Source organism: Cupressus sempervirens, unplaced genomic scaffold, assembly GCF_028749045.1.
Source record: "Cupressus sempervirens isolate cs-2001-9-10 unplaced genomic scaffold, ASM2874904v1 CseChr00s100002_03, whole genome shotgun sequence".
In the NCBI taxonomy this organism is placed as follows: Eukaryota; Viridiplantae; Streptophyta; class Pinopsida; order Cupressales; family Cupressaceae; genus Cupressus; species Cupressus sempervirens.
The window spans coordinates 1,354,043-1,378,504 of NW_028322207.1; the positions used below are offsets into that span (position 1 = coordinate 1,354,043).

General features: G+C 36.5%; 1 protein-coding gene across 1 annotated transcript in view; it reads right to left on the bottom strand.

The window, feature by feature from the left end:
- Positions 1-10,784: 10,784 nt before the first annotated feature.
- LOC149527823 (putative sphingolipid transporter spinster homolog 2) overlaps positions 10,785-24,462 on the bottom strand; it is a 292,780-nt gene continuing 279,102 nt past the window's right edge. The window contains exon 16 of the mRNA XM_089812102.1: positions 10,785-11,249. Within this exon, the coding sequence (XP_089668228.1) occupies positions 11,152-11,249 (98 nt within the window). The 3' untranslated portion in view covers positions 10,785-11,151. The remainder of the gene's footprint in view (positions 11,250-24,462) is intronic.

Genomic DNA, 24,462 nt, shown 5'->3' on the forward strand with positions numbered 1-24,462 from the left:
AAGACACCAAGTTTGAATTACATAGAGGCAACTGAAATCAATAATTAATGGGAAAATGAAATAAGGAACATCAATAGGGAAGAAATTCTTGACATTATGTTCCTTTAAACTTCTCCACATATGTTAAATGCTTATTTGTTTCAAGGTGTCAATAAAATTTTAGTTTTAAAATTTTTTTTTGCCAATTTTAAGAAGGAATTATAAATTGAGAAAATTTGGCATTTATATTGAATGAGTCATAGAATTAAACTAAACTAAAGATGGAAAATTAGATGGAATTCTTGCTAGCTCTCAAACAAATTGAGAAGAAACAAAACTCAGGTGGCTGAAGGAAATAGACATTTGAAATGGTATAAATAATAGTGTATAAAGATCTACTCAAACTAAATGAGAGTAGATTTGTATTTATGTAGTGAGTTTCCTTCTATGAGAAACATGGTAAAAATGGTGCATATAGACAGAAATGGCTATACAGCCAGTTATTTAGATAACTTACCTAGGGGAGGCTTTTTTAAAAAAAAACTAAATTATTTGTTTCATTCAAACCCTTGAAACTCTCAAAAGTTAGTCATGACAAATTTGAAAACATGTTTTATGTATGAGAAATCTCTTGAAAATTAATATAGTTTCTTGATTAATACCCTAATTTTGTGTGTACAAATTCATTGAACACAACATCTTCATCCATTGGAATCACATCGACATGCCAATCTTTTGCTTATCCTCTGTCATTTTTAGAAGATGTAATTATTGAATCTTGTTTATTGAGCTCTTCAAATTTTCCAATTGCAATAAGGCTTTACAACACCTTATCAAAGGATATGTCAAGGATTTAAACACTAGTTACTTCTATCTCCTCTAAACTATCCACAATTTAGGCAAGAAATTTGATGCTTTAGCCTTCAAATCACCCCCTATAGTAGCTTCATCTTGCTCTAGTTTTTTATTACTAGATTGGGCATCCTCTAGGTTGGAAGAATTTTCATTTTCAGGTATATTAGTTCTAGAGTTTTCCTCCATGTTGGAATGTATTATCTCATCAACTATGACATCATTATTTTCAAATAACTTATCCTCGTGAAGAGATTCATTTTCATCTTTGGAAATACCTTGTAGATAGACATTCTCATGAAAGGGCTTGTCAATAGCCAATTTTGAAGCACCAAATACGATGCTAGTATATCTTGACTATCATCCATAATTGGTTACACCTCATGGTTTTCATTGAGTTGAAGTTGGTCTATATATTTCTCAACTTTCTCAATACCGATTTGCACTTCTTCAGATGGCTCTTATTCCTTCTTCTTTCACAAAAGGGACCAAGAGACCAAGCACGCGTGTATGTGAAATAAAGATGATCTTTCCTCATTTGGTGCATCTTTAGATTCAAAGGTTCTACAACCTATATATTTGTTGATCTTATCTCATGCCCAAACATAAATTCCTTGAACATGTTAAACTTATGTTCAATAAATTATTCTATAATCTCATAAGCCATGGGTGAGATTCTATTCCCCTTCTCCATATGGCCAACAAATCTAATTGTAATCAATTACATACATCATCATCCTCATCTAGGATTAATGGCATGATAGTTTTCATGCAAGATTTCACATTGTTTGGTTAATGTTTCCTGCATTCCTTTAAGAAATATTATGTCAATTGTAGGACCATTTCTTCACAACCAAGATCTAACATGAGAATACAAAATTAGGTTTTTGTCATGATTTCTAAGATCTCCTTCTCGAAAAAGGTAAGGCCATTGATGTCATATAGTCCACATAAACAATTGGGTGAGTGCACCAAGATGGTGTACAAAAGGGGGGTATAAGTGGACACCTTTTTTCTAAAATTAGGTGAACCTAAACTTGGTCGAGACATTTAAGGGTCATCCCCTAAAAATGACAAGATGCCTAAAACATATAAATTATAGTATTCTAAATCTAATTTCCAAACTACTAGAGTTTTTACAAAATGGATAAGATTAGGTGGGTCAAACCCTGCACACACAAAAAATAGTTCCTGATTGTTTTAGAAAACATAACATAGTTATTTTCATGTGCAACACAAAGGACATAGTTATATTTAGTTTTTTTCAAATCCCTTTGGTAGGATGATAGTTAAGAGTCATGTCTAGAAACAACTTGAAGTTGTTTTTTTTTTTGTAATTTTATATAAAAAAATTGTTATGAATTATTGAATAGACTACATCCTAAAATATTGGTACCTGTTCATGTGCTGAGCATAACTTGCATCAAAATAATTGAAAATTGAATTTATTTTTTAATGTGTATTTAATCAAGTGTAGAATAGTAATATGTAATTTATTTTGTATTTAGTTAAATATATCAAAAAAATTTTAAAAAATGGTAAACATATGTCTATGAGGAATATCAAGGCATTGGTAAAAGTAATTAAAGTTTACAATGTTAATATTGTCCAAAAAACAAAGAAAAAAATATATGGTTAGAAAGCTAAGAAGAAGTGTAAAATTATGATGGTGATTTTAAAGATACCCACTTCACCATTAGTGTACATGATGAAGACAAAGACGATAATTCATCTTAGAAGATGAAAAAATGTCTAAAGGAAAAAAAAGGAGAGAAACTAGCCTCCCAAGCCTTTGGGTCATTTTCCTAGGCTATCACCAAGTCATAACTCGATCGGGTTTTCTGGATTCAAATAACCCAATTGGGTTATGAAAATAAAAAATGCATTCAGAACCTGATCAGGTTTTACAAAACTTGATCGGGTTTTGTATTACTACTTCACAAGGTTAGATTTAGAGAGAGAGAGAGAGAGAGAGAGAGAGAGAGAGTTATATATTATACTAAACAAGTGTCTATCATGTCCTCCAATCCTTGTCTCCATCCCATCCTCTCTCTCATTTTTACTCTTTATCCTATCGTTTTCGCTCTTTATCCTATCCCTGTCTCTCTTTCTCCTATTGTCTTCTCTCTCACACTCTTTATATCATATCTACTAATCTCTCTCCGTCCTCTTTCTCTCTCTTTCTCTATTTCACACACGCTTTCTATCCTTTCTCCAAATCTCTCTCTCTCTCTCTCTCTCTCTCTCTCTCTCTCTCTCTCTCTCTCTCTCTCTCTCTCTCTCGCGCGCGCGCGCGCACACACACACACACACACACACACACACACACAATTTCTATCATATCCCCTAATCTCTTTCTCTCTCAAACATTCTCTCCACCTCTCTCTCTCTCTCTCTCTCTCTCTCTCTCCTATCCTCCCCTTTCTTTCTCATATCCTCTAATTCTTCTCTCCATCCCTCTCTCTCTCTCTCTCTCTTTCTTACACACACACACACACACACACACACACACATCCCCTCTCTCTCTTTCTCCTATCCCCTTCTCTCTAACTCTTTCTATCATATCCCCTAATCTCTCTCTCTCTCTCTCCTATTAATATTAATATTAACAGTGATATTAACTAATGGATAGAGGTTTTATTTTATTTAAACCTAAAATCAAAGCAAATAGTCATTATGATATTTGATTTTGGTATAAAGTCATCATTTTGTTTTGCCACATTGGCCATAGTTGCAACCTAGCTAGGGCACAACAAGGCAAACCAATATTTTGACAATAAAATGGCATGGATGATGATTGGTGGCAATTTCGATAAGGTGTTCATTTAGATTTGGCAATTGTTTGGTATGATAATTGTTTATGCGGTGCTTTATTTACAAAGTTTCGTTATCCTCTTCTAATCACTTTCTTAACCTAAGTTTGTTGCATTTTATTACTAGAAATTAAAGTAGTTTATTTAAAAGAGTATAAGAAGTAGAATTGCAAAACAGTTTTGAAGTTAAAAAGGTATCTTGTTTATGCATACTTATTAGATAAAACAGTTGAAATTAAAATTGTTTCATAATGGGTTACTTTGACAGTTTTGAAACTATACTTGTAAATTGTGTTTTGCCGGTTCAATAGTAGTTTTGGAAAATGATTTGAAACTTTAGTTTTTGTTGAAAATGTTAAAAGGGTTTCTTGCTTTATGAGCAGGATATATAGTCACTATGTAAAGGTCTTTTTAAGGCATATGAATGAAGCATTGAATCTAGATTTGTAACATGTAGAAAATAGTGTTAAGAGATAAAATTAATATGTTTTGTATTTTCTAAATTTCAATTAATGAGGTCTATAGGACATAATGTATGTTAGTAAAGAAAGTTGTAATGACCTATCAAGAAATAGAGAAACCATCTATCTTTTATTCTTTCAAGACATATAAAATGTTGCAAGGTCATGTCAGTGACACAAAGATTAACCTTTTGGCCAGTGAGGCATATTTTGTGTACCCTATGAGGCATTTGTTGAGAAGTTTTTCATTCTTACTAGGGTTTTCAACTAATGAAATCACTGTGTCATGGTTTCTCATTTTATGTGACTTTCTTGGTCCATATGTTTAAACATTCAGCCTTTTGGCAAAAAGAGGGGTAAAAATTTATTAAGACAGAAAGGAATACAACAAGGAGAGCTCAACAAGGAGCTCGATCCTGAGCAACAAGATCATCAAATTCTTGCACCATCTCAAAGGACAGTTGCCTTCTATCCCTAATATTCCAACCCGGATCATGACTAGATGCCCATTTGGCTAAACAATCAGCAGTTCTATTCCATTCACGAGGAATATACGTGAACCTAATGAACTGAAAAGAGGAAGAGAAGAAAAGAATCTGCTTAACAACAGTGGTCAGCTGCCAACTAACATCCTCAAGCTCTTGCGAAGAAAGCATGTTCACCACCACCTAGGAATCAGACTCACAGATAATCTTACTCCATCCCTGCAAGCAACACTATTCCACAACATATAAAATAGCTTGAGCTTCCATGAGATTGTTAGTATAATCACCCTTATGAACTGAGAAGAAAAATTTAACATCCCCAGAGCTACAACGAGCCACTCCGCCAATACCAGCCGGACCAAGATTCCCACGGGAAGAACCATCAGTGTTAATTTTCAGAACTCCACAGGGAGGAGGAGTCCAGTGCCCATCTCGGTTAACTCGACCCTTCCTCTGATGGTGAAGCTGCCTGGACATAGAAGGAAACCTAAGAGCTGCAGCCCCATCCTGCAGATGAAAATTGAGGCGATTACAGATAGCAAGATCAACCGGATCCATACCCCCATCAAGCTCACACTTCACAAGAATAGTTTCCTAAAGAGAATGTGATATTTTCCACCAAAGATGCAAAACACCAAGCCGAACATCTTGGAATATGCGACGATTCCTCTCCAACCAGATATGCCAAACCATGAAAGATGGGCCAGCAATCCAAGCAGCATGGAGAAAAGAAGACTTGGAGGGAGCAGTACCCAAGCGGGCCCAGAACTCAGGCAAAGAGGAAGCATGCCGACAAGAGCAACCCCAAGCGCTCCACCAAAGGTGCCATATCTAAGTAGAATAGGAGCAATGGAAAAACAGATGGGAGACAGACTCCTCTCCATTACCACACAAAACACAATAAGAGGGGCCCTGAAATCCACATTTACAAAGATTATCCCAGGTAAGACAACGGTTGTGAGCCACTAGCCACATGAAAAAATTACACTTGGACCAAGAAATTTTATTCCAAACTTGCTTCCACCAAGGGACCTCAGCATCCCCAAATAACTGTCTAGTTATCTCCTGATACCCAGCAGAGACATGATATTTACCAGACAAGGTACCGCCCCAAGCCAAAACATGTGGATCAAGCAAAGAAGAACACTCTCTAGAGGCCAGAATTTGAGAAAGCTCATGACGATCCATGTCTGTACCTCTAGGAGGCCAATCAAAAGAATGCTTCCATCTGTAACCAACAATAGGTCCCAATTGATAAGGAGTCTTGTAATGAGCCACTTTACCCCATCCAGCAGCAAGAAAAGAGTCACAAAGAGGTTGAAGATGAGGGTATATGGATAAAATGGAAGGGAATCCATCCCAAGCATCAGACCAAAACAAAGCCTGAGAACCTCCTTTACATATCCAAAACAGACCCCTCTTTACCAACATCGCACCTGTCTTCAAAGTATGCCAAACCATTGAGCCACGACCTTCAAGAGGAAGTGCAGAAACAGAGCAAGGATCAGCAATATGAAAATATTTATGAGTGATAATACGAACCCAAAGTTGATGTTGTCTAGAGCACCATCGCCAATAAAGTTTAGCAGCCAAAGCTTGACTACTCAATAGAGCAGATCGAAGACCAAGACCACCCTCCTTTTTAGGCCTACAAACAGTTGCCCAATTAACCAAGCTCCATTTAGTACTACGCAAATTACCACTCCAAAGGAATTGTCGAGAAAGAGCATCAAACTCCTTGAGAAAGTAAATAGGTGCAACGTGAATCATGCTTCGATAAGTAGGAAGAGCTTGGATAACAACTTGAAGAAGAGTAACCCGGGCAGCAGTAGAAAGCCATCTATGAGTCCAATGATTTACCTTATCCTGAAGCTTGGTAATCAAATTTTGCTAGAAGAGACATGGCTACCTGGAAACAGCAATAGAGATGCCAAGATAAGTCAAAGGAAGTGATCCTATCTGAAACCGTAGGATACCAACAATCCTGTGCTGAATAGAATCAGGAGTGTTAAAAAAGTAAATGGAAGATTTGTGCTCATTAACTTTCTGGCCTGAAGCTGCCAAATAAACATCCAAAGCATGTCGAAAGGCTTCAGCTTCCTTGATCCTAGCAAGACCAACAAGAGCAAAATCATCAACAAATTGAATATGGGAAAGAGAAGGTAAGCCATTACCCCACCGCCACCCTTGAATAGAATTCTGGGACACCTGATGCTTAATGAATCTGCCCAAGCCTTCAGCCATGATGATGAATAGATATGGGGAGAGAGGGTCACCCTAGCGGAGGCCTCTAGAAGCACAAAATAGTTGAGAAGGTTGACCATTAATAAGAACAAAAAAAGAGGCAGAAGTAACACAACTCATAATCCAACTCACCCAGTTAGAGCTAAATCCAAAAGAAAGAAAAATACTCCTTAGGAAGCTCCATTTAACTCTATCGTAGGCCTTAGCCATATCCAACTTAACAAACATGGCTCTCTCCCTTGAAGTAGCCATAGAGTGAATAGCCTCAGTAGCAATAACCACCCCATCCAAAATTTGTCTGCCAGCAACAAAACCACCTTGTTCTTCTGAGATAATAATGGGAAGCCACCTTTTCAATCTCTCAGCAATCAACTTAGTAATAACTTTGTAAACCACATTACATAAGGCAACTGGTTTAAAAAACTCCAATTGATTAGCACCTCTCTCTTAGGAATAAGAGTCAAGAATGTAGAGTTCAAAGCTCGAAGCATCTACTTGCTAGCATAGGATTCTTTAACCACCTCCAACAAATCATGATTAATGATGTCCCAAAATTCCTGAAAGAATTCAACTAGAAAGCCATCAGGACCAGGAGCCTTCCCCTTAGGCATGCCAAAGACCACCTCCTCGAGCTCTTCCAAAGAAATAGGACGCATGAGATAATCATTCATTTCCTGAGTGATAAGGGAAGGAATACAGGACAAAATAAGATTTTTTTCATTATCAGCAAGAGAGTCCTCAGAGAAGAGGGTAGAGAAGTACCAAATAGCCTCCTGGAACAAAGCTGGCAAGGAATTCAGTTGGATACCTTGAGAATTAACCAAAGAAGAGATAGTGCTCTGATTCCGGCGAGATTGCACTATTTTATGGAAAAAGGCAGTGTTACGATCACCTTCCTGGAGCCAATCAACTCTAGCCTTTTGCTTCCAAAAAATTTCCTCTCGAAGTTCCCATTCTTCTAGAGCTCTAGAAGCAAGGGATTCAGCCTCGCCAAGATCCTTTGAGAAACCTCGATCTCTAATCTCCCTTGTGATGACATCAAGATCTTCTTGAGCAAGCCTCTTCATAAAGTGAAGGTTCCCAAAGCATTCCCTATTCCATATCTTGAGCTGCCTTTTAACATATTGAAGCCTTTTAGAAAATGAGAACATTGCAGTACCATATGCAGGAGCACCATCTTTCCACCAACAGAAAACACAATCATGAAGAGAGGAGTCTCGAAGCCACATCAACTGGAACTTAAAAGGAGGATGCTTCAGAACATAAGCCCCTATAGCGAAAAATTTGATTGGCCAATGATCTAAACCCCTCCAATCAAGGATTTCTGAAGAGATAGTAAGGATGCCACTAACCCAGAAGCAAGAAACAAGAATTTATCCAGACGTTCTGAGATAGCAGCAACACCAATCCTACGATTATTCCAGGTATAGAGACCATTAGAAGGCTTAACATCAGAGAGATGCAAAAGAGATATATGTTGCCGAAGAAGAGCAGAAGAAGGCCCCAATCTAGCCAAACCACCATGCTTCTCCTCCAGACTTAAAACTGAATTGAAGTCCCCTGCTAACACCCAAGGATGATAAGGATGACAATTTCTAACATATTGAATATGTTCCCAAAGTTCCTCCTTTCCCACAAGATCAACAGGTGCATACACATTAGTAATCATGATTACCTCTCCTGAGTATAGAGCAGAAGCTACCATAGAGAGAGCTGAGCGAGAAGACATCCAGCCAAGAGGAGAATTTTTTTGAGGATCCCAAAATATAGCTAAACCACCCGCACTGCTTGTTGCCCCAACACACTGGCATTGGCCACGAGACCAAATACTAGAGGCATGTTGGATCATAGACTCCACAGAGAGCTTAGTCCCTTGGATACAAAAAACATCAAGGCTATGATCAACCACCAAGTTATGAATAGCCTTTTGTCTAGGGATGCTATTCAACCCCCTTACATTCCATGAGAGAATAATCATCATTGGGTAGAATTGGGAAAATGAGAATCCAAAGGTTTCACTGAACCAGACTCAATCAATATATCTCCTGTGAGTTTAATCTTCTCTTGGTCTATTTTGCGCCCACTCCTTAGAGGAGTAGAAGAAGCCCGCTTAAACGGTCGACACATCAACCCCAAGGGGAGAGGAGAACCCTTGCCCTTACCTGATGGTAGCACATCCTTAACCAAGTCAGCTAAAACAACATCATTATCCTCCAACACTGCAGGAGTCACCAGAGCCTCTGTCACAGGAGCTATAGGGACCTCACAGTTCTGATATACTACAACTTGGGATGCCCCGCAAGCATCATTAAGAACAGATCTCTCATCTGGGCAAACTGGATCAGAAGAGATAGGAGGAGGAATACCCTCCTCTAGAACCATACTATCCAGCACCTCAAAGCGGTTAAAACCTGAATCAGATAATCTTTCTTTCAAAGGCCTCTTTTGACCATGACCCTTAGCACGAGGGCGAACAGGGGTAAATCCATCCTTATCCTGCATTTGAGCCTTACCCTTACCTGTAGCATCTTGCGGATTCATCCCCTTGGTAGTATTAGCCATTTGAGATTGTCCTTTCCCTGTAGTATCTGCCAAACCACCAGTATTGCCAGTTGTAGAACCATCCACTCCTTTGAAACTTGAGTTACGAGGGCACTGACGCAGTAAATGACCATACTCATGACAAATCCGGCAACGGAAAGGGAGAGATCCATAATCTAACTGCTGCACCCAAAAAAAATCCCCCATACAAATTTCCAAAGAATCTGGTAATGGGTTATTCAAATTAATTTCAACACAAATTCTAGCATAAGAAATAACCTTTTTATCGAGGGATTGATGTGTGATCGCAGCCGGCTTCCCCAACAAAGCAGCAATTTGTCGAAGGATGTCTTCACGCCAAAATTCCAAGGGAAGACGAGGCAAGCGAACCCAAACTGGCACTGTTGAAGGGAGATCCTCAGCAGAATTAAAACCTGAATGCCAAGGTTTAACAAATAACCCCACATGGTTGTAGAAATAAGGGCCTCCTTCAAAAACACGATCCCGATCAGACATGCAAGAGAATACAACAAAAAAATAACTATTCCCCGCCAACATAATCTCCATATCGCCTTCCACCTGCCATGAGCGGCGGATCTATGCCTCAAGAGCGGATAGGGAAATCCGGATTCCAAGAAATTTGCATATCAAAGCATGCTTGGTCCAATAATCAATGTCCTCCATTACAACCGTTGGAGGAATAACCTAAACAGGGCGATCATGGCTACGCGGAAAACAACCATTAACTTTTTTCAGCTTGGAGCTCTCCCCTGAATAAAATGATTTAGATCGCATTGCATGCATAGTTGGAGAAGAACCATCTGTTCTCACCAACGGAGAAGAAATCCCAGGCCCTGCCATGCAAACAATAAAACCCCAATCCAAAATTGACTGCAGAAGATTTCCAAAAACACCGACGCAAATTATGTCCAGTAGCTAGCAATCCAAACAAAACAGAAAAATAGTAAAGATCAAACACCAAGAACAGGCTAGGGGAAAAACCCCAGCCCAGCCGGCAGCCAACGCTTCTCCACATTCAGCCTTATGCAGCTTTCAGTATTTGAGTTTATATCTCTATGCTCATTCATGCTAGACAACTTTGCATGCATAATACTGCACTAGATAACTGTATTGTTCTGAGACTCGCATCTACATGTTAAAAAAATGTGAAATATTAATTCAAGGTCATTTAAAATTGGTATAACACTGATTCACCCCCCACCCCTCTCAGTGGTGTTGTACTCCAACAAAGATTTCAGTTCATAGTTCCTCTATCCAAAACAGCATTTAGAAGCATATAATTAAGTTTTGCAATATATTTTCCTATATAGTGCAACAGAATCATTTTTATGACAAATAAAACAAACAATGAAAACAAATTATCATTTGAACAAAATAAACACAGAACATTTATGACAGAAACTTGAAATTTCTGTACACTCAAATATCTTTATTTGCATTTAGTACAGGTTAACATTGTTCATTTTGGAGTTAGCTGCTGGAATGTTGTAAATTCAATTTCTTTACATGGAAGATGACAATACATGTTCAACCACAATAGCTCTGCCATAGTACAATCACAATGTTACGAGATAAATCAAACTCAGTATTTCTCTATATTTGAATGGGTAGAGAAACTTGACATGATCTGAAAGTGGGAAAGAATCACGGAAAAATCACTAAAACATTTCATGGGTAGTATACATATGCACATGTTTTTCTATTCTTTCTGCTTGGAATTTGAACTTGCCACCTTCAGCTTTTCAACATTTCCTTTTAGACTTCAACAGTTCCATCAAGTAAAGGAGTTTGTTGTGTTGTAACCATTGCTGTGTTGTCTTCAACTGACTTGTCTACACTGCGAAGAAATACCCCTGGTCAAAAAGAAAAAAGTTAGTGTGGTGATAATCAAGGTACCCAAGGCAAAATATATTTATATCAGTTCTGGATTTTTGAAACTGAACATTGAAGATGGGATGGAAAAGCTCATTGATGTTCTATTACCATTATAAATTAGAATGAAAGCATTGAAACAAAAAATAATCCCAAGATGCAAAAAGGAAAGTCAAGTGAAGTCACATATTTGGGCAAACAAGTGCCAATGTTGAAAAGAAAACCATAATGGAGAAACAAAACAACTTTTACAGTCCAAGAGGTTGACCTTAATTAATAATTGTTTAAAACTTAATAGTTCAAGAACTTAAACCTTTGAGTTCTCAATGTGGAGACTCGAGTTCAAAATCCCAATGTGACATCTAATATGTGTTGGAACTTGGAAGCATTTGCCACTGCACCGATAGCTTGAATTGTTAATGCCCAATACAAATGCCAGATTTTAACCCAATGCATGACATGAATCTCCAAGGAGGTGCTGACCACCTAGTCAACAATCTCAACAATCTCCCTCTCAACACCAACTGAGCCTTCAGCACCCGCTAAAGGGAGACTCGAACTAGTGACCAAGGCTTTGATACCACTTCTTGGAAGCATTTGCCGTTGCACCAAAAGCTCAAACTGTTAGTACTCGATACAAATGCCAGATTTTAACCTGATCCATGACACGAATCTCTGAGGAGGTGCTGACCATCAAATCTACAATCTCATTAATATGGAATTCTATGTTGTAACTCTTGGTCTTCTATAGTTGACTTCTAATGTGGAGGTGATTTCTAATTTGTGACTCTTAGTCTTCCATAGGTAATTTCTAGTGTGACTTCTTTAAGGGAGTTATAATTAGTTTGATAGTTATGGTCAGTTATGGTCACAAGACCTTGTATTGGTCTCATGTTGATACTCATATAAGAAGAATATTTGTAAACAGTTAGGACTATCTGAATATATTAAAAAAGGAGAATTACTTGCATGGATGCCTCTAAGGGCCGGTTTGGTTGCAAGAATTGCAGAATGCTGGATTTTGCAATACTAGACTTAGCTCATTTCCCAAATTTTGAAATTCAAAAAATAGTTTCTGGAATATGACTTGGGCCTGTTTGGTTGATCTGGAAGATGAGTGGGAAGATGCATTTTCTGCATTTGATTGCACAAATTGAAATTGGAATTTGAATGCAAACTGCTTGCATGAATTGCTAAATCAACGTGCTTGGTCATGTTTTGCTACCAAATGGATTGCTGTGACTTGTATGAGTAAAGTGGATCGGAAGTCAGATGGGGCTTGAGGTGGCTATGAACTGCCCAATCCCATTGGGGTTTGAGCTGAGAGGGCTGTCAAGGTATGAGGAAGGGATCTGCTATGGAATCCGCAGGCGAGCTCAATGTTACAATGAAGATCAGGCTTCTTGCGTTCACTGAATGTTGCAATGGTCGACAAAAAACCTTCCCTCTGGAAAAATGGCCACAACAACCACTATTTACCTCAGAATGTGGGTATTTCTGTCACAACAATCCAGGATATTAGCAGAACCAAGAATATGAGAAGCATATTGGTAGTCCCATGGGCTGACATGAGAATGGCACATCAGTAGGATTTGGGACTTGTTTGGTCTACTATGACATGCCATGAATCCATATATAAACACAACACTGAAAACACTGATGGAGGTTCTAGTCATAGCTGTGGGAACATTACTTCTTTCTATTAATGATCGAAGAATACTGATCTCTGTTTCTGCTGGTACTTGTCATGTTGAGTGGATGGATGCAGATGATTGCAGAACTAAGTTGGTTTTTAGCAGTGTGCGCCACCTTTGACATATTGTATGTTTTCAGTTTGGAATTGTTTGCTACTGATGTGAGAAGCATAGCAGTGGTGATGCTGAGGCAGGCTGTAATGGCAGGAGCTGTCATTACCCCTTTGGTTGTTGTGAGTGGAAGAACTAATTCTTCCTTTCCATTCCTTGTGTTTGGAGGCTTCGCATTATTGAGTGCTCCATTTACCCTGAATCTTCCTGAGACTAGAAATCGTCCTGTTTATGAGAGCATGGAAAAACAGGGAGAAGAAGAGGTTGGAGGAATGGCAAAAAACATTCTCGCTATGAAAAATGGCTCGATAATGTTCCCAAAAAAATGATTTATTCGCATGACAATCTTTGCTAACGCGAGTAACCGGACCCAATGAGGCATTCAATTTGGTTTTGGAAAAGTTGGAATTGGAATTGGTTTTCCAATTCTATCCTTTTAGAGGGAAGATTGGTTATGCCCATTTTGGACTAAGATAAGAATTTGTAAGATCTACTTCTACTTTTAGTTTTTACAAACAAACAGCGAATTGCAAAGTTCAGGTATTTGGATTTTCCAATTCCCACTCAATTCCTGCAACCAAACGGGGCCTAAGGGTTTTGCTTGAAATAAAATTACATGCATGAAGCTCATGCCCCCAGAAATAAGTTGATGTGAAGGTTTGTAGGTTTCTTCTAATCAACTGATGGTTCAGGCTGCATTGTAGAAAAGGCAATAAGAAAATTCATAAAAGAAAACCTGTCTTAGGGAAGATGGACTTAATATATTCTGAGTAAAATTGCAGAATAAAGAAATAATTTTTTAACTTAAACAAGCATTCAATCACAATCAAATATTAAACTAAATGCTAGTAGTGTTTCCACTATAGCTTAAAAAATGGTTATTGAAAATGACATCAATATTGAATCTTTCCTAGTAAAAAGCATGCATATACAGAAGCAAATATTAAACTGTCTAAACTCTTGCTGTGTTGCCAATAAAGTGTTTAAATGTAATGTCCCCTTTTGCGACTTCAGTTTGCACTAGAATTCCCAAGTAAGGTACAGATTATATATAGGAATGCAAATTGTCAACTTTATATCTTGATTGAGAACCTGCAATCAGGTTAGTTATCATTATGAAAGATATTAAACATCAAATTCTAATCATCATCATTATAATTAACATAATATACATATAGGATTCCCTAAAGGTCTTCACCAATCATTCGTCCAGATTATAAAGTATCATGGGAGATCATACAAGGGGCCTCAAGCCTATCCAAAAAGCCCAAGAGCTTTCATAAAAGAAAACCTGGCTTAGGGGAGATGGACTTAATATATTCTGAGTAAATTGCAGAATAAAGAAATAATTTTTTTAACTTAAAAAAGCATTCAATCACAATCAAATATTAAACTAAATGCTAGTAGTGTTTCCACTATAGCATAAAAAATGGTTATTGAAAATGACATCAATATTGAATCTTTCCTAGTAAAAAGCATGCATATACAGAAGCAAATATTAAAATGTCTAAACACTTGCTGTGTTGCCAATATAGTGATTAAATGTAATGTCCCCTTTTGTGACTTCAGTTTAAACTAGAATTCCCAAGTAAGGTACGGAATATATATATAGGAATGCAAATTGTCAACTTTATATCTTGATTGAGAACCTGCAATCAGGTTAGTTATCATTATGAAAGATGTTAAACATCAAATTCTAATCATCATCATTATAATTAACATAATATACATGTAGGATTCCCTAAAGATCTTCACCAATCATTCGTTCAGATTACAAAGTATCATGGGAGATCATACAAGGGGCCTCAAGCCTATCCAAAAAGCCCAAGAGCACAGAATGACACCCACCATTTGGCCTCCCAGTGCCACTTTGGGTTACTTTATTCAAATAGACCCCTATGGTCCTTGCATTCTTTGTATATATAATCTCCCCTCCATAATGTGACAGCATATTGGTTGTAAATTTTTAAGGAATCTTCATCATTATTATACATGCTTAGTTCATTATAAATCATGCATACACTAGAGCAATAGATTATATGCATGCACTCCTATTTCCTATCAAATTGAAAACAAATAATAAATCTGCCCAATCATATTGCAATGCTTATACTCCATACCACAATATTCGTTAAGTATATAAACTTAAGTTTAATGTATTAGCTCCGAGTCTGCTTCTTGTTTGATTGAATGTTGATTTATGTTTCTTTCATGCCTTGACGATTAATATAGACTGATTGAATTGATCGAAGAAATTATAGCTTGTCTGTTTGCTTGATTCTAAATTGATGTTTCATGAATAATTCAATGATTACCTCTTATTTGACGATTTGATATATTAGGGAATGATGATGAATAAATGGGAATTTATAGAGAGTGAGTGTTGATTTGATGTCTCGGTGAGTGATGATAGATAAGTCCCTTGAATGCTTAGAATGATGTCTCCTTTCTAGTTTTTTGGTGAAAGGATCAGTACCTTCCATGAGAATTGAGTCAAATTTTCATTGTTGCCTTTGAGAATAATATAGTACTTTCCTAAATTGATCACCTCCCACCCACATCAAATAAACGCTTCCAATATGAGGTAGAAGTCACACCTCTTCATCATGTCTGCCCTTGGAAAGAGTCACAACCTTTCATAATTACCACCCTTTAAAAGAGTCGCAACCCTTTATCATGCCTTTTCTTTAAGAGAGTCACAACCTTTCATAATTACAACCCTTTGAAAGAGTCACTAAAGTGCACGTAGTTATACTTGGGGTAGGGGCAAGTGAATCAGTATAACAACAAACTTTTACTTTTTCAACTTAATATCATAACCATATAGCGTAACGTCAAAGTATATTCATTACACATTTATATTCACATGACATAGGATATACATGGAAGCCCTAATGGGATTAAAGCCTAGAAAAATAATTCTTTTATATTATTCTTCTTTTACAAAGTCCATAGGCAACAAACAACTAGAGGCACCAACCTTAACTTAGTTTGTGAGCACCAACCCACTAGAATGTAATGTCCCCTTTTTGGGACATTAGAAATATTAAAGGACACATTTATATGATATTAAAATTGACTATGAAAGTGTGGACTCTTATTATAAAAGGTCAATTGAATATTCAAAGTGGGCTAAAGACAACAAGGAGAGATAAGACGAAAAGCCAGGAGGGAAGTCGAACAGTCACAACTATGAGAATAAAAGGAGAAGAGACTCCTTCATTTGGCATGCTTGATTTATTATTCAGATTTCAGTTTCTCTCTTGGGAGAGTAATCGGAAAGCTTCAGCGTTCAACTAGTGTGAGGACATAGCCCCTCGTACCAGCAGATAGTGGACGCAAACCCATTGTCCATAGAGACGTCATTCCAAGTGTCTCGTATGTGCTTACAGGTTCTTCTCTGAGTGTTCCAATCTAACTGTAAATTCTATGTTTAAGATTCGATTTCGAGTATTGGTTGTTGTATTGCTGTTGTATATTGCAATAACATTGTTTAAGGAGTTTTCTAGCTTTATATTGTAGGTTTGTAATGCATTTTTATATGCTTGAATCTTGAGTATCATTTTGAGAAAAATGCCTTAATATTTGTTGGAGTTTCTGTTGGTTTCTATTGTGTTTGGTGATACTACTGCATATGTTTAGTTCTAAACATATTTTGAGGAAAATAGAGTAAATATCCGGTTTGGGATATTTCAGTGGTATCAGAGCCTAGTTCCTACCATCATGTTGGGTATAGCCAAAAGTTTGATTAGAACTTAGTTGCAGATATACAAATAGTGTATGAGATTAGGCAGCTCCAAAATTTCTATCAGAGATAGTTTTAGCATAAGGGTTTTATCAGAGAGAAAATTTCAAGAAATAAGACATGAAGCATTTACAGGTTTGAAGCTTCTTTGGATGAAAAGAGTTGGTAAAATATTCAAGTCTATAGCTAAGCCTGGCAGCATATTATTAAGTTGTGCTTTCCATTGGTTCATTTCCACCTGGATCCTAGAGTTGCAAGAATAATAATAATGTCAAATCAATACAAGCATCTAGATACACAAGCGATAACTTCCTCTGATTCTAAGTCGTATTTCTTATCTAGAAAGCATAATGGTTGCGAATAGAGGAGTTTTTCTTTCAGCAGATCGGATTGCACAGACATAGGAGACTCGCTGCTATGGTTGAATGTAATCTAAGAATGGAGGGTGTCGTAAATAACATCTTCATATGATTCCACCAAAACAAGTAGTGTTGTATCGTGGTTTTTTCTGTGGCTTTGGCATTCAGTGAGCCTGGGGGTTGGAACGACTCCACTAAGGGTCATCCTAGTGATCGTTTCAGAGACACAGCCAACCATGTAGATTCACAAGGAAGTGATAACAAGGGTTTTTGTTGGCAAAAGAGGAAAATAGAGATAGAGTTTGGTGCCATGAAGGATTCTTTGAGTTAGAAGCGAGTAAGCCACATCTTCACCAAATTTGCATTGTATTAATCTGGTATCAGATTGCATTGATTGCAGGGGAAGGGGTGTTTACAGGAGCAAGAAAAACAACCCTGTTCCAAATAAATATCATCGGGCTTCAAAATATTTTATTCCTTAGACTATATGTGAGGGAAAATTTGCGTGCTAAAACATTTCATTGTGGTTTTTTCTGACGGGTCGTATATCCTGATAAAAAACCGTTATTGTGGTAACTCAAAGAATTGCGAGATCAACTTGGGTTGGTTTGTTGACGTATACATAGAGAGTATATCTTCAACGGGAGCTACAAGAGATGAATTGATCTCTCCTTGCATGTGCAAAAGGCACTCAACGATTTGTCCATTGTTCATGCCTTGACCACTGGTAATCTGTAAAGGAAGGTTTTGCATTCTCACATTGCTCAACCTGTAAAGCCCAATTCCATATGCGGATTGAAATACCTAAGGATTACTCTTGGCATAAGCTAAAGTTTAGGATTGTTGTTGCACGTGATCTCCTCCTCTTGTTTTTGGTAGTGTAAACAACAATTGCTGTTATGGGCAGTATCACATACCTGATGAACACAAATGGGAGTTTTGAAATTCATTAACAACAGGTTCTTCCCACGTCAGATTAGTAACGATGGTGGAGGAATTATTAGCACACATCGATATAATCCTTGATATCGATAAGTTTATATAAGATCATTACATAGTTGTATCGACTTGGGCATTTCAATTTTGCCTTCACAGAGGTGCGAACAGGTTGGAGATTGACAAGTGGTGGAAAAGACAATAATCGAAGGGGGATGATCCAATGGTAATGCATCTAGCATAACGGGAAGTGTAACGAACTTCGGTTGGTTTAAACTGCTATGTTCGTATGCCAATTGTATAACCAATATAGAAAACATTTGTCTCTGAGCTCTGTCCTCTGTGTCGATCTTGTGATGACATGGCATTGGACCTGCTTGATATGAGGTGGCTCAATTTATGACTGACGTGTCTTACCTGGTGCCTTGATGATTGTCGGTTCATTGTGACCACTCAAATTTCGCCCTTCTATATTCAACGAATAAGTTTATTTGTGGCAGCAGAGATTTTCAGTTGGTGTTTTCAATTGAGGCTGAATGGTTATGTTGTTCAAGCGTAGCTGGAGTAATTTTATTGATAGTCCAACCAAATGTACACGCATCTACTTGTGCAAAATAATAAGTGAAATCGTTATAAGAAGATTTGAAACACAAGCAAGACCTTTTCCGTTACTGTAATATTCCCATGGGATATTATACACATATTTTAACACAAATATTCAAACAAATATTTATGCATCTAGTTAATTTTCAATTTATCCAGCATAATTACAATCACCCAGCTGAAACATAGATTTTGAAATAATATTGCATTTAAACCTTAAGCAGAACAATAACAAAACTAATCATAAACACAAAACTTACAGTCAAATTCGATAACTAGAAATAAGGGTTTTAAGCACAAGTGAAACACCTATATGATATCTCCAATGGACAATGGGTTTACATCCACTATCTCCAAGCTCGATGGTTTATGTCCTCAAACTTGCTAAAGGTTGAAGCTTCCAAATTTTCCAAGAGAACAATATCAAAACATATAACCAAGCATATCCAAATGAGCTTCTCTTTTTCCTTTTAAAGAGCAACCCTATAACCTTCATTTCCCAACTCTTGTCTTTTCATCTTCTTTCCCTTTTATCCATTTTCAAACCTCTTTTTTATATTAAAATGACTTGTATCAATTTGCTTAAGCTCCAATAAAGTCATTTCTAATATTATGCAAAGTTGGCATTAATTTTCTAATGTCCACTAAATGGGACAATACAGTCCTCCCTCCTTAGAGATTGCTTGTCCTCAAGCAATCATGAATCTACATACCAATACCAAGGTCCCATACAATTTTGCAAGCAACTCTATGGAATATTCTGGAATAGCTGAAATCATAATCTGCCACATTGTGAAGAACAATGTTTGGATGCAACTCTTTCATCAATAAGATCCTTGGATCCCAAATCAAACTCAAAAACATTGTTTCACCAATCTTCTGTATAACTCTGAAGATAACAGCACTATGCCTCAAGCTGTGAACCCACTCATCATGATCCATAAGAAACAAAACACCAAAACTATCAACCCCTAGATCACAAACCAATCTATCCATCTGACCATGTGAGTAGAAATAGATGTCTATCATTATACCATCTTCCTATAACATCCATCTAATTAAGTAGCCCATCCAAAAGATGCCAAAAGAAACTCCATTATGTAGATGAATTGACTCATTAGACCACCAAAAGTCTCTGCTATAACCCAGGTCAGCAATAAGAATGATGAAGATGTTGCCATTGTGCCTTTGTGCTTGATAGATAATCATCTCATATGGGATATCCCTCAAGTAAAAATGTCTCCCCAAATCTCCATGCAACTCAATAACCATTGTAGACCATGCCAAATCTGAAAATGCAATAGAAGACCAAGTAGGACAGCCACTAATAACTGGAGAATGGGTGAAGATAAAATCACCAATCAATAAATAAACTGTCATATCATAAGAGATCAGTGACAAATCCAAAGATGAGTTCTAGTTGCCTTCATTATTCATCAATGACAACTTTGGAGATTTTTTTAACTACAAGTGTCATCACTCAAATCATCATTTCCACCAATGAACAAATCATCATCTCCACCAATGAAATGATCGTCATCAAATGAAATTTCAGAACTAGTAACACTTTGCTTATCGCTATCCTTTTGTGAAAAAGTTGTTGCCTCAAAATCTTATGAAGCCATATAATGTTCCACTATAAAAATCAGAATTTTTCTAGTACCCTGGTGCCATATTTTCTTTCACAAGAACTTCTTGTTGTCCTGCATTTTGTCACCACAAAATGTTGGCAACAACATGAAATTTTTCCAAGCTAGTTTCGCGTTTCTCTAAGTTTTAATTTGATATTTAATTATTTAATGTTGATCAATTGATCCATTTCAATTCATATATCAAATTGTTTTTCTAGAGGCCTTCGTCAAGTCTTTTTCATTTCACTTTCTATCGAGCCTTTGCTTGATTTTTGAAGCCTTCATCATCCGTTTTTTGCTTTTGAGTTTGTGTTTGCTTGTTTTTAATCTTTTGGTTTTGCTCATGTCATGCCTTCCGTTTTCCCCTTCGATTCGGTCTAACCTAGAGGTCAATTAGAGTTGTCAATCAAGAGTTATATATGTTTTAGTGCCTCAAAAGTGGACATTTTAGGTATAACAGCACAAATTAAAAATATGATGTTATATTTTCAATTTGACATTCACTTTTTGAAAAATATAACTTATATTCACTTTTTGTTATGTTTTTAAGTTACTTTAACTTTAAATTTTTAACTTAAAGTGACTATAGTGCACTTTATGTTATAATTTTAAATTGAGTTACTTTTTAATTTTTCACTTAAAGTAAATATATAACTATATAGTTTCAATTTAATTTTTTGATTTTTAAAATCAAATGTTTATTTAAGTGTTACTTTAAAATAATGTTTATATATTACATTTCATAATATGATAAATAAATATTGTTTTTGACCCATTTTGTAACATTTTTATAGTTTTAAGTGAATTAAATGACTTAAAAGTCTTCATAAGTGGACATTTTATATGCAATAACATGTAAAATCTATCAAAAGTGGACTTTTTACATGTCACTGCATATAAAATTTACTTTGGTGGACCTTTTTTAAGTCATTACATCAAAAGTTCATCATAAGTGGACTTTTTTGATGCTATGGCATGAAAAGTGAAGTTTTTATGTTTAAACATTTAAAAGGTGAGTTGCATTTTAAAATATGCTTCCTCCTCCAAAAGGTCCGTTTTTATTAATGTGCATGTTTTAAAATATGTAATGGCACCCAAAAAGTGTGATTTTGGAGAGATGCATATTGTAAAATGTGTATGTGACCCAAAAAGGTTCGATTTTGGAGAAAGACATGTTTTTAACATATGCATTGAGCTTCCAAAGGTTCGTTTTTGAAGAATAACATGCTCTTGCCCTCCAAAAACCCAATTTTGATCATAATTTGAGATTTTCTCAATGGATTTGCATGAAATTTGTTCTATTGGAGACGGTTTTGGTTAGCAATGATTTCTCTTGCTTCTAAAATGGATTCATTAACCTCAAAAAACGTTTTTGAAAGCTTCATGATAGATCACGTTTTTGGAGAAATTTGCAAAAAAATCCATTTTTAATGCATGTTTTTCCTCCCAACTAAATTGATTTGGCATATTTTGGAGGTTACATTGCATTGTAGTTCACATTTTGGTGTTTAATGATCAAAACATTTTGATTTTGCAACATGAGGAAAAACGTTTTTGCCAAAAACGTCTCACAAGCATGAACACTCAAAAACATTGGAACATGGAGCATGAATAGGGCACGTTTTGGCATCTCCTAACAACTTCTTATTTGCTACCCTCTCCCATTCGAATTTGTTAAGTTGGAAAAAGTCGTGTTTGGGAAGAATTTTTCAAACATTGGAGCATCTTTTCCCTTCATTTTTTGGCACATGTAAGTGGACTCCTTCTTTCTTGCTTTAAATTCATGCTTATCTTGCTGATTTTATGCATGAAATTACTTGATGGTTGCCATTTGTGAAAATCTTTGCCATGAAAAGTGCATTTTTCCTTTAAAAATGAAGTTTTTGTTCATTTTCATGTTTTTGATTCTTTCCCAAATCCCAATTTTGAATTTGAGTGTTGAAGTGCATTGCATCTTGGTATATTTGAGTCATTTTCCAAAAGTGCGTTGTTTCTTTTGTGTTTTGTGCTTGCTTGCCAATTTTCTCCACTTGGAGAAATTACATGTTCTTTTCCAAGAACTTGTTTTTGCTTCATTACATGCGAAAGCATCATCATATTCCACATTTCATTTCCATGTCACAACACTTCATCTCTCACTCAATGAAATGCGATTACATGTTTTCCATCCCATTCACCATCCGCATATGCATGTAATCTCATTTTCCGCTTCCATTTTCACCCATCTCACTTTCTGCTTCCATTTGCACGACACAATTATACAAAATGTCTTATGTGTAATTGCATCAAAAAGATCTGATTTTGATTAAAAGTCACATTTTGAAAAGTCAAAAAGATGTCATTTTCATCTCCCATGTACTTTGACTTCTCCTTTTCACCAAAAGTAATTATAAAACTCATTATCTCACTTCCATTTTCTATTTCCATTCCTCCATATGCATTTGCGCCTCCATGAGCAAATACATATTTCCATATCTTTCCATGCTTTCCATCTCATCTTTCATTCGCACTTACATGTGAAGTGCATCCTCCACCCCCATTCACATCTCATTCCATCTTCCATCTCCTATTACATGTTGCATTTACATGTACTAATTTTTCATGCAATAATGTCTTGAAAACACTGTCATTTTTTAAATTAACAATTTTCATTTGCACGCATTCCCATGCATTTCACCTTCATGCATTCTCATTCCATTTCATTTTCCATTTTCTCACTTTCATACCATTTCATTCTACATTCTGTTCATTTCTTTCTGCTTTCCGTTCCATTGCATATGCATATGCTTTCCCTTTGAGGTCACTTTGTCAGATTTGTGTAGTCTCCAATCCATTTTTTAATCTTCATTGCTGATCTGGAATTCAGTTGTATGGAGATTCCTTCTGATGATGTATTTTTGTTTTGGAATTTTTGTGTTGCAATGCAAGCACAAGACATGTCCTCGCCATCCAAATCTAAAGACAAAATGAAATATCAATATAATAAAGAATTGGCTCATGTAGCTCCTTCAGTCATATCTATTTTGGATAACGTGTTAGACACAAAGATCGGTCATGCAAACATGGCTGATTTTCTACAAAGAGTTGAAGCTCCAGCTAGTAATGAAATGAAGCACATTAAGAGAAGCAATATTCACCTAGTATCTACGTTTCTTATGGCAGCTGTAAAACCTAACTTCATTTATGGATGTGCATGGCGGTTTACTCCCAAGACGAAGACTATCAAAAATGCTGATGGCAAGATTATTATTAGCCTTGATCTTGAGGTTATAGAACAAATCTTCAAGGTTCCGCATAAATAAGAATGTGCTGATTTGACTAAAGGATCATCATTGGCCTGTTGGAATGAGCAAAAGGGTAATTATCAAAAGTATGTCAACCTTTACTGGTTAACAATAAAAGAAGCAATTTCTCCAAATGGCCAAAGACCATTCATTGGTCAAATTTCAAACAAGAGTATAACGATCTCATCATCCTTCTCAGTAGGATTTGTGGCCTTAAAGATTCTACTGATTTTGAGCCATGGATGTATAAATTCATGTTTCAAATTATAGAGAATAAAGAACACATCTTTTGGAGAGAACTCGTCAGTACTGCACTCTGCCAGTAGATATGAAATGTGAGAACATCAGTACCCTTTTACATGAATTCTTATCTAGTTTACATTGCTGTTGCCATGGGGTCTTTCTCTGGTCTGTCTACCAAAGGAGATCGTCTTCAAGTTCCTATTTAGGATTACTATGACCAAATCACTTTGGCAAATAGTAAATTCCACTACAGAAAAGTCCAAGATGCCTTCTTTGGACATTTTCGGTGTTTGTTCGATAAGCAGTTGTCTATCAAGAGAGTATCTATGCAGCATGGGAGAAGGTGAACCAATATAGTAGTATTTTTATTCAATTTCCCACTTTCACATACTTGAGAGTTGGATATTTCAAAGGTGAGTCGTATACCTTACCTAGGTATGCTACCGATCGAATCATCCCGATGGAGCTAGCGAGACAACTCATGGACATGTAGAGTGATTAGCATACTTTGCATAGGCCTGGTTTTGGCATTACCTCGGCTAAGCTCTTGCTTATTGGCAATTATTCAATCATTTATGTGCCTAAAGC